Genomic DNA, 12,241 nt, shown 5'->3' on the forward strand with positions numbered 1-12,241 from the left:
AGAAAATCTTTTCAGGACCCCACCTTGATGTTTCGGGACCCCACTTTGGGTCCCGACCCCAACTTTGGGATACACTGCTCTAGTAGATTAAATCATAAATGTGGGGGCGGCAGCCGAGGTGGGTAAGATATGAGCAACAAAATAACRTGCACAACCAAGAAGGCAATTTTGCAAGCTGTGCACATAAGAATAGACCACGAGTTTCAAAAATTTGTCGCTCAGAATGTCGCTTGGTCACAAACACTTAGAATCCAATGAGACAATGGAAAGCGTGCACATTTTCTTACAAATTTCTCCCACATTTTGAGTCACCAACAGCCACAGCACAGTGAGCTACCACCTCAGAACATCACCTATAAATTTGCTTGAATGCATTTGTTTAATTTAAAAAATAATATTGATACTCTTATGAAATAAATGAAGACTGCTAAGTAAAAGTAAAGCCGCTGTTAGTTGATTGTTTTTTGGCTTAATTTTGAAACATTGTTTTATTTTGATAATGTTTTTCTTTCCTTTCTATGTTGCAGGTGAAGCTAAGAACCTGGGCCCAGTCTCAGGTCCAAATAGACAAAAAGATCTCTGTACATTTTGCACCATAAGTCTGGATCAGGAGGAAGTATTTCGCACCAAGGTCTTTGACAAAAGCGTCAGGTAAAACCAGCTTTTTAATTCATTTTAATGATTATGTTCAATAATCAAATCAACATCCCCTCACCTTTCAGATTATAAAAAGGCTTAATCAAACTGTAAACTTCAAAATTTAACAAGTTTTATGAATAATAGTTTCATGTTTTGGCTTATTGCAACTACATAACTATATGTTGAGCTTATTTAACCTGGATCAGAACAGTAAAATGTCGTTAAAGTCGTGCTGTTGGGTGGTGGAAGTACATAATGTCAAATTTGGCATTAATGACCTTGTATAAAATATGATTGGCACATGACACAAAAACATAGCTGAGTTGTGTTTAGTGTAGGACGGTTTGGGGTTGAGTGTACAGTGAGTAGTATCTGTGGCTGGTGTGATGGTCTGCAAGAAACAACTACCATGTAGTCATTAAAACTTATTTTTCCTTTGTTTTGTTGGAAGTTTTACCCACACAACACATTTTACAGCTCATTTCTAGCATCTAATGCTGGTTATACAAAAAATTCAAACACCCATTTGTTTGTATGAAAGCAAAGGTTCCAGGCTTGTCGTGCTGTTTGTGTCATTTCCTCCTCAAAGTACTTCTTTGAACTGGGTCGTGAGTCATTTCTGTTTCTGGAGGTGTAGTAAACATGTTGGTCAGTTAAGGAAAAATGTCCTCACAGCTACACAAATCTGCTGCTCTTATGCATTATGCATTTATTCAAGATAGAGCTGGGCGGTATACGGTTTGAACTAAAAAATGTTTTTTAATTTCGCTACGATATAAATTTTCTGAATACCGGCATACCGAACTGTTTCATGGGGGACGCTTTTCCGTGCAGCACCGCTGAATGTGTATGCAGGAACTAGCAGCACACAGGGCAAGCTACAGTCATGTGGGAGCAGCCTTCTCAATAACTGGCGTCTGGGGATTTCGTCGCTCACATTGGCTGACAAAAATAAAGAAATAAAAAATTCAATTTTTTCCAACGCTGAATGTAGAATACACCTCCTCAGTGACGTGCAAAGATAGATTTCATGTGTGAAGTAAATTAGCCTGAAAATGATCTTTGCTCAACCCTCCGTATTCACGACTGTCCCAGCTTACCTCTCATTGCTAACGTGTCGTAGGCTCAGAATGTGCGACTGATGTCTACAACCAGACAGAGGTACAGTAAAAGAAAAAAGAAATAGTGTTGCTTCAAGAGAGTAACTTCAGCTGACTGCAGTTTCCTGATCAATAAGCAGCATTTGTACATTTTACCATCAGCCTGAGCTGTGATGATTAAAAAAACATCCTTTAGTTACATGATACAGATAATTGTTAAAAATACTGTGATAGAAAATGTTGGTCATACCGCCCAGCACAGCAATGTTCAAGACATTTCTGCTTCGTCCTGGCATTTTATATGCTGCAGTGTATACTGTATCTATTGAGCCTAAATCAGTTTAAAAAATCTAAAATCTATTCATTATTTGTGACTGAGATAATTTATTATCACCTGGTGCTGAAAGATGAGTTCATGTGTTTGTGTATCTGTTTGCTAAATATTTCATGAGCCACTGAAATGATTTTATGAAACTTTTCATGAAAAAAATCTCTAGACAAACCTTCTATAACATTTATTTTTGGAGCCAGTCCAAATTCAAATGGCCGCCGCAGCCAACTGAAGTTTAGAAACACAAAAGTGACTAATTTGGTCAATTTAGCAGAGATTGTGGCTGAGTGTCATGCACACCACACCAAGTACAGTAAAGTGTGCTGTGAGACCTCTGCTTAACACGTCAGCATTAACTGTTAGTCATCCTTGTTTGTCTGTTAGCAAAATATCTAATGAATCTAGTGCTGTACCAAACGATTATTTTCTAATCGATTAATCTAACTTTTTTTTTTTTTCGATTAATCGATTATTCTAACAACAAATCTATAAGTTATTCTGATGTGAGTGCACTGGAAATTTAAAATGTTTTCATCAAATTAACAAGAACAGTTCTTTAATATTGTAATATTTTCTGTAATAGTTTTTTCATGGACACAAAATATGCACTCTAGAGTCAATTCTTTAACAAAAAAAAGCTTAAAATATTTAACATCAATATAAAATCTCAACCAAAGCATATAAAATTCAAGTAAAAGAAATATAGTGCAAGATGTTAACAATCTAAAAATGAACTAAATCATGCAAAATTCAAGTCACTCTGGAAAAACTATAATAAACATTTATTTATTATTTTTTATTTAACATATTTCTCAATATATAAAAATTAACAAATATCAAACAACATCCAACTCTTTGTATTGTAACATCAGTTGTCTAACTTATTTCTTTAAGGTGAAAACTGTTGAAAACAACAAGACTGTTTTGTCTTATTRCACAAATTAAAATCCAGCTCCACGTGTTTCTATTGATGTCATTTCCCCACTAGAAAAATGTGTGATGGAGGTCCATGGAAGGCAAATAAGTTTAAATCAAATAAACAAAAGAGGATGCAGTTAAAATTAATAAAAGGTATTTAAGCTACGTTTTGAACATCCAGARCACGTCCAACACTTGTTGGCTGCTTGTGCTCTTTAGGTCAGACGTGTGTCGGGAAGCTCCTCTGTTGTTTGAGACGCTGGGGGAACCATCTGATGGGGGAACCGTCTGATGGGGGAACCGTCTGATGGGGGAACCGTCTGATGGGGGAACGTGGCTCGACCTAACACCGGTCTCTGTTTAATGGTGGATGAAATAAAGAAAGTGACGGTACTTTATTTACTTTGAGCAAGCGAACGTCGTGTTCACAAGATAATTAAWCCACCAGATAATTCAGAGGCGGTCTGTTTGGTAAATTTTACTCCAGGAGCTGCAAGGCTTGTTTTCAAGCTTCAGACTGAACTGAAGCAGCAGCTGCTGACGTCATTACGCTCTTGCGCGATGCTGCGTTCAGGACAAGCATGGAAAACTCACCACTCTTATGCCAATATGGTCGCAATGATGTATTTAGGTACCGAAATGGAATTGCATGAACATTCACGTGGTGGTTATGTAATACAGCGAATGGATAATAAAAAATGTGCGTCGACAAATTTACATAATTGACGTCATCGATTATTTCAACTAATCGGTGCAGCCCTAAATGAATCAAAATATATGTTTTATTGAAATGAATCACTGGATGTACGTCTACGATTTAACATTTCAAGGCAATCCAGTTCAAGATGGCCTCCACGGCTAATCAAAAATAGCCAACACTATATAATTGTAACTCGGTAAATCTTTCAGCTATTGAGCTAAAATTTGTGCTGCGAGTTATTCACAATACATACTCTGCACATGAAATTTTGCAATATCACATAAAATAATGTTTAAAGGGATCCATGATTAGTTGTAACATTGGACTTTATTTGATAAACATATATTTTAACTGTAAAAATACTGTAGGATGTTCAGTTTTTGTCATTTTTAAACGAAAAATTTAAAAATATATTACACAGACCGAGCAATTTTATTTACACGCAAAGCATTCTGGGGAAATGATGAAGTGGATATGTCCTCAGTGTGAGCGAGCTATATCCACCCTGAAGGTTAATCTTGGACGATATCTGATGATTGACTCTTTTAAATGAAACCAGAGAGCGTTGACAGAGAGGAGAAGGTAGAAATGACTCAGCCTGTAACTGAAAATATGGATGGAGAACAACAGAGCTGCTTCATGGAAGAAGAACCTCAGCTTAGCCTGTTAGCCTTCGTCAGATATCGTCCAAGATTAACCTTCAGGGTGGATATAGCTCGTTCACACCTTAGGACCATCCATGTCATCATTTACCCAGAATGCTTTGTGTGTAAATAAAATGGCTCCATCCGTGTTAAAATATATATTTTTAAATTTATAAAACTTAAACAGTTTACAGTATTTTTACAGTCTTTATTTTACAGTTAAAATATTTGTTTATCCAATAAAGTCAATGTTACAACTAATCATAGATTCCTTTGAGGTTTGAGTAAAATAACTACAGCGTTGTCATTTCTCAGCACAAGATGATATCTGTATGAAACACTAGACTGAATCATTGATAATATAGTTGTAGGAGTAGTGTTTGTCAACTTAAAAGTGATGAATAGATGTCTCACTCTAGATTATGTACGTAATATCATTTGTTCCTGGAGTGTTTATGGGCCTAACCAATAGTTACATGTTCACAAGAAATTCAGCAAAAGGTGTGACTGAGAAATATCTCAGGTTTCTAACTTATAATGCATCTTGCTGTAAACATTAACCTGCCTTCTGCAGGTATTTCACACACACACACACACACACAGCCCCCCACACGCACACACACACACTTTTTTATTGCTCCTTTTTAGGTACTGTTCAAACGATTTTACAGTCTCAGAGGAAGTGTGTCCTCCCACGCTCTCCGCTGTCCGCTCTGTCACACTCAACTACCAAAGCTGCAGCTTAGCACATCCTAATAATCAACCATTTGTGGGGCAACTAGTTGCTTGAAATTTTAGACTTGTGTTTGTCATATAAGGCTGAATAAGAAGGACACAAATGTAGCAAATTTTAAGGAYGAAGTAGACTGCTGTGGGCAGCTTCTATGTGCTATATTTGCATTGTTTAGGAACCAAGATAACAACAGAGTTTAGAGTATGTTGCAGTATGTACAGAACAGAAGGGGTTAGAAGTGTGTATTTTTTGTGATATTTGAGGAGGATGTGTGGGTGTACACTCAATGTGTTGGTTAAGCCCCGTGTGGAAGTGTCAGGCAAGATATTTTCTCAACCAAAATGTATAAATTGTAGAGGAAGGCAGTTTTACTAAGGAACTATGGTGTCAAGTCCCCATCCACTAAAACCATAAGTTTTACTAGGCAAGTTTCCACTCCCGACTCAAAAGCAGGGCAWGTTTATAATTAAATGTATAAAGCCATAGCAATTTAAATTACCGGTACTGCTACCTTTAGTTCCAAAACAGTTCTATGGAAACATAAGGTACAATTATTGCCTTACCTGTTGTAGGAAACTCTTTAATTCAATCAGAATTAAACTCTTGTTTTTTTTTTTTAATCTTTAAAAAAAAAGAAAAAGACCAAAGGCTGATGACCTGGGGGATATGTTGACTGGATGATTGAAAACCAACAACCATTTGAAGGCATGACAGATGATCATCTGGACAGTTCAGAAAAAGATGACCAAAGCTTGAATCAGATGTCAGAGGAGCCAGAACAGAGTCAGAAAAATTAGACCTCTGCACCGGTGGCAGCAGCCAGTATCTTCATCCCAGGCAACACAGCAAGAGTGAAAAGGCTGACTATTCATGAAAAACTTGCTATAGAGTTTCATGAGCACAAATTGCAATCTAAAAGAAGAACATGAACTGAAGATGAAAATCCTTCAAGTGGAGTTGTCAGTTAAAGAGATTGAGAGAGTCATGAAGCAGCAGCAAAACTTCTGTTCTTTTCTAACCATGCCTCTGTTGACCTTGTGTCATTATGAAATAAAAAATTCCATTACAAAAAAAAAGAATTAAACTCTTATTTCTCAAAACTGAGGCCTTTTAAAGAGCTAACAGCTAGTTTGAGCAGGGACAAGATTTAAGTTGATTTTTGCTGTCTTAAAACAAATCAAATAAAGAAAAATGGCATAACAGACCACCCAAAGACTATTTTATCCAGCTTTACACTGCTGTCAAGTTCACATTACAGTTACTCCTACAAAAATATTATGATTTCTGCTAGGCGTATGCTAGTAGGAGATGTAAGGTTTGGTTTACTGCAGCTCCAACCAATCATTCCTGTCCTGAGGAGAGAACGTATTGCAGGTAAGTTTAGAGGTATTTTAGCTCATTTTGTTTATTTTTTGGAGTTTGCAGTGGTTCGTCATTTGACACTTTCCAGTTTCTCAAGCTTCCTTCCACATCGTTTGATTAAAAGTATTAATTTACCTAGAGGCATGAATACCAGCACAAATGTATTGCCTGTTTTATAAATCTCTACTCCACAGATGACTGCAAAGGTTGGAAATTTCCTCAAAGATATTTATTGATGGGAACTTTTTTTCATGTTTTATTTATAAAAGATCTAAAAATATGTGAACCAAATCATGTTAACAGACAATTTTTAATTAAGACCTTAAAAACTTTTCTTTTAATATATTTGATTGGAGCATAAAATAAACTCGGTGTCAGAATGTTTATGCATTTGTATCATGAGTATACAGGTCCATATCTATTTGGACACTGACACGTTTTTTTTTTAACCTTTTCTCTGAAATATATTCAAGTTATAGTTATATAATGGACATGGACATAAATTCCAGACTTTTAGCATTTTCATTTAAGGTATCCACATTAAACTTGGATGATGGATTTAGAAATTCAGCTTAACATTTGTCCACCCTGCTTTTAAAGGGACCAAAAGTAATTGGACAATGACTCAAAGACTATTTCATAGGCAGGTATGGGGATTTCCTTCGTTATGTCATTCTTACTTGGGTAAATAAAAGGTCTTTAGTTGATTTATGGTGTGGTGCTTGCATTTAGAAGATTTTCTGTGAAGAAAACATGCGGTCAAAGGAACTGTCCATGCAGGTGTAACAAGGCCTTGTCACACTATGATGTTTTAGACTTATGCCGACTTATTAAAAGTGTTGAGACATCTACGTTGAAGATGGAATTAAAATAAAATAAACTGGAAGCCTCTTTTAGGCATGTACTCTAAATGCTAACACATTGATTAAATACAGTATCTAACTTTTATTAGTATTTTAGTGGAAATATTATTTTCATAAGGTGTCTAAAACATTATAGTGTGTCAGGACCTTTAGCTGTGAAAAAAGAAAAAAAAACATCCAAGAAATTGCTACAATATTAGGAGTGGCAAAATCTACAGTTTGGAACATCCTGAGAAAGAAAGAAAGAAAGAAAGCACTGATGAACTCTACAGTAAGAAGACCTGGGTGCCCATGAAAGACGAGTGGTGGATGATCACAGAATAATTTTCAAGGTGAAGAGAAACCCCTTCACAACAGCCAACCAAGTGAACAACACTCTCCAGGAGGTGGGCGTATCAATATCCAAATCTACCATGAAGATAATACTGCATGAAAGTAAATACAGTGAATTCACTGCACGGTGCAAGCCACTATGAAACATCTAAAAACAGCAGCACAGTTCTGGAAGAACATTCTTTAAACAGATGAACCCTCAGATCAACCTCTACCAGAATGATTGAAAGAGAAAAGTAAGGTGAAGGCGAGGCACAGCTCATGATCCAAAGCATACCTCATCATCTGTAAAACACAGCAGAGCAGTGTGATGGCTTGGGCATGCATGGCTGCCAGTGGCACTGGGTCACTAGTGTTTATTGAAGATGTGACACAGGACAGAAGCAGCCCAATGAATGCTGAGGTATTCAGAGCCATACTGTGTGCTCAGATCCAGCCAAATGCAACCAAACTGACTGGTTGTTGTTTCATACTACAGATGGACAATGACCCAAAACATAAAGCCAAAGCAACCCAGGAGTTTATTAAARCAAAGAAGTGGAATATACAGTATTTGAATGGCCAATTCAGTCACCTGATCTCAGCCCAACTGAGCAGAAATACTCACAAACAACAACTAAAAACTGCTGCATTAAAGACCTGGCAGAGCATTATCTGGTGACATCCATGAGTTCAAGACTTCAGTAATTGCTAACAATGAGTTTTCAACCAAGTATTATAAATGGAACATCCATCCATCCATCCATTTTCTGTACACGCTTCTTCCTTTTCAGGGTCACGTGGGTCACTGGTGCCCATTTCCAGCAGTCACAGTGCGAGGGGCAGGGTACACCCTGGACAGGTCGCAAGTCCATCACAGGGCCTAAATGGAACATTTTATTTACAATTATTTAATTTGTCCAATTACTGTTGAACCCCAGAAATGTAGGGATTATGTTTAAAAGATGCTTTAGTTCCTCACATTTCTGTGCAATTGTTCAACCCACTGAATTAAAGCTGAATCTGAACACGTTTTATTCAAAATTCATTGTGGTAATGTACAGAACCAAAATTAGGAAAATATTTTCTCTGTCCAAATAGATGTGGATCAAACTGTAAACCTAATGAATGGAAAGATTTTTAGGCGAGTAGATGGGTGGCACATTTTCAAATCTCTACCTTCAAACCAACCACAACTCCTGTGAGTCATAAGGGCACCCTGTGATGTCCACCTTCTGCTTGGACTCTTCATTTTGAGACATCAGAAAAACAGTAAATAACAACTAGGTTGAAATGTACGTTTTTTTTTTCGTTTTTTTTCTTTTTACATTTTTAATTCTTGAAAAAAAAAGAGCAGCCTTCTATCTCAGTTATTGTTATACAGTTAAAATCTGACATTTTTTGTCATGTAAAAATAAAAGCAATATTATAGATTAATAAAAACATTAATATTAAACTTTGCATTTCCTAAATAAAGATATTTATAGTCAAATCTGTTGGGGATGTGTTGAATGACTCTCAGCAACCACCACACCAGCTCAATACTGATAAAACTGACTGAATTACAGCTACTATTGAAATTGCTAGGATCATTTAGCTGTGGCAGCCATCTTGGATGGGGTTAATGCCAAAAGTTAATCAGTTCTCAGTGTGTAGTTTTATTAAACTCCATTTAAAGGTTCATGAGACATTTTGCCAACAGACAAACAAATAGTACAGTATCACTCACCTTTTCTGGCAATGAGTGATAATGATTTGTGTTTTGTTCATTCTTTTTATGCAGATGCTTATTTTCCATGTTACCATAATAATATACTCCTGTGTCTGTTTTAGCCCTTTCTATGGAGAAGATTTCTACTTTGAGATCCCCCGCCCATTTCAGTGTTTATCCTTCTATGTTTATGCCAAGGCTGTTTTCCAAAGGGACCTACCTGTTGGTAAGTCACATTCAAATGACAGAAACAAGTAATCTGTTTAATTTGAATGGAAGAGTTGGCTTAATTATTGTTGTGTCTTTTTAATTTTTTTCTAGGCAAGGTGTCAATCCGGAAGGATGATCTATGTAAATACAGCGGGAAGGAGAACTGGTTTAGCCTCCAGCCAATTGATCCTAACTCAGAAGTTCAGGTAATTTCTGCGAAAGAAGCAATGTTTTAAAAAGTGACTCACAGGGTTGTTTCTAAATTTGGTACTTAATTTTTKTTCACCCTAAATTCAACTTTTACGTTTTTCTTTTGCTTTTTTACTAAACGTTACTATTGTTAAACGACAGTRACCCGTTTAGCCTCACCAAGTAGTCTGAAATTTACAGTCAAGATGTGTTCTTCATCGCTTATCAACTGGCTGAGGACATAATCAGAAACACACTGTTGTGTAGTGTGGTCACAGCTTTGGATTAAAAGAAAATTTGCTGCAACATCTAAGCTGCAGCTGTTGCCTTGTCAGACACATGCAGCAGAGCAGGCGGTGAACCAGGTGAAGTAAAAGTGTTTGTGTCAAGCTGATAATACCTGCCCTTATTGTTTTAAAGTGCAATAAAACCATCACAGATAGGATTAGGAGTTCTTCATTATACCATCTGATCAAAAAGCTATTTGTGCRTATATAAGTTATTTTTGATGCAGTCTTTGTAGGCTTTTTGGGGTAACATGACATACCGTTGTGAGACTTTATAATAGAGATAGCAAACATTAATTTTTAATGAAAGATTACAAATGTCTTAATTTATTAATGACAGCTTCCGACTTTTTTTCTTATTTTATAAGATTTTTTTTTCTTTTAAAAAAGGTGCCATCTCTGCGCAATTAAATCAGATTCTGTGGTTTGACACGTGTCATCTAGTTTAGTTTCCAGTTTTCTTATGCAGACTACACTCAAAGAAAGCTACCATCTGCAGAGTAAGTTAGCTGAGCCTCCCACCACAGGGCTGGTCAGTGTAACCCCATGAAGTGATGCCCAATGAGCTTATTTTCTTCTGTTTTATTTTCTGCTAGTTACTGTTTTCATTTACTTTAGAAAAGGTTTTGTTTCATTATTGGCTTTCTTTTAAATCTGTTTGAAAATACGGCAGAAGTCCTACTTGTTGAGGACTTTTAAAGCCCTGAAAAGTTCATGCAGAATAGTGGGATACGAGAACAGGTTTGGCTGTTGACTCTTGAAACATGTTGAATCACTGATTTAACTACTTCAATAGGCATCTGAGATCTGATGATCATGATAGCTGTGTGTCACAGATATGGTGTCTGCAACATGCTCTTTTTTCTCTTCAAAGCTGTGCAAAGAATATGTATTCAGGCCATATAGTGTTTTTTTAATGCGTGTGTGTGATGTGGTTGGGTTTGATGAAAGTACAATATAATACAGCTTCTGTGCTGCTTTGCTGTAGCTACCATGTTGACTCTAGCTGCCATTAGCCCACGCCGGTCTATTCTGGGTCTGTGCTGCAACACTGATTCACTCACACAAGTAGACACTTTCCTCTGCAAAGTTACATCAGTGAGCGATGGAAGTGTGAATGCACTGCCAATCTGGTTTGGTTAGTTGCCAACTGGTTTGGTTAGTTGCCAAATAGGAGCTTTGTAATCACCCAGTGAACTTGCATAGTTAATAGGCAAAATTCAAATGTTTTCAAGCAATCTATTGTGTCTTTATCATATTTATTACGTTGTTGTAGGTTTATTTACTGGAGAACTTGGCTCATTCTGACCTTTTTTAAAGTAGTTATCTTGGCATAAAGGCCCATCTTGCATCAGAAAGAAGCACTTGCATTGTCAGCCAAGTGCTGAATTGCAGAGACAGAGTCCAAGTGTGTGGGCGACTGAGCTCTTTTTCTATCTCTCTGACACTTCCGAAGGCAAGACCTGCAACATTCACCACATCCGACCCTGTGTAGATCTTATTGAGTGATGACAAAATTCACAGATCATGTGGCTCTTGTCACACATTTTATTCTCCTTTATTTCAAAATATATGATTTTTAGTAAAGCAGCAGGTCTTTTTTGACAAATGAAGACTTAAAAAGTAAGTTTCAAAAATGACAGAGTTGTGCGTTCAAACAAAATGCACAAAGATTTTTTTTATGTAGGCGTCTTGCTGCAGTCCTCGTTTTTTGTTTTTGTCTTGTTTTTCAACGTCCAATATAACGTTGAATTTATTCTGAAATTTTTAGGCTTGTGCCAGAGTTTAAAGCAGTAGTTAAAATATTTTTAAGTGGGGTTTTGTAGAAATATTTTGAACAACCTCAGTTTACTTTAGAGAAATAAAGTTAAGTTTTGACCAGTAAGCTAACAGCTTGTTTGCAGAGGGCAAAAGGTGGTTTTTCAATTTAAAATTTTACACTACCATTCAGTTTACATTACATGGTTATTCCAGCAGTACTATAATGCTATTTCTGCAGGAAGTGCATCAAACTGCAACGGAAGTGCTACAGCTATCTGCTGTTTGTTCTTTCTGTTAAACAAATAATTTCATGTAAATAATCATGAAACTGTTGATAAGCTGTTAGGTCCTCAATCAGGTCAGAATTAAACTCTCTTTCTCTAAACTGAGGTAGTTCAAAGATTTATCTACAACAGGTTAGATATTTTTTACAGCCTTTTTACAGCACTTTTCATCAGAAGATCTGAACTTACTTCTACGC

General features: G+C 36.5%; 1 protein-coding gene across 1 annotated transcript in view; it reads left to right on the forward strand.

The window, feature by feature from the left end:
* Positions 1-12,241, forward strand: part of rasa2 (RAS p21 protein activator 2) — a 47,499-nt gene that overhangs the window by 3,909 nt on the left and 31,349 nt on the right. Inside the window, exons 2-4 of the mRNA XM_014018159.1 lie at positions 528-651; positions 9,436-9,539; positions 9,635-9,729. Coding sequence (XP_013873613.1) covers positions 528-651; positions 9,436-9,539; positions 9,635-9,729 — 323 coding nt within the window. The remainder of the gene's footprint in view (positions 1-527; positions 652-9,435; positions 9,540-9,634; positions 9,730-12,241) is intronic.

The sequence above is a fragment of the Austrofundulus limnaeus genome, unplaced genomic scaffold (assembly GCF_001266775.1).
Source record: "Austrofundulus limnaeus strain Quisiro unplaced genomic scaffold, Austrofundulus_limnaeus-1.0 Scaffold184, whole genome shotgun sequence".
Lineage (NCBI taxonomy): Eukaryota > Metazoa > Chordata > Actinopteri > Cyprinodontiformes > Rivulidae > Austrofundulus > Austrofundulus limnaeus.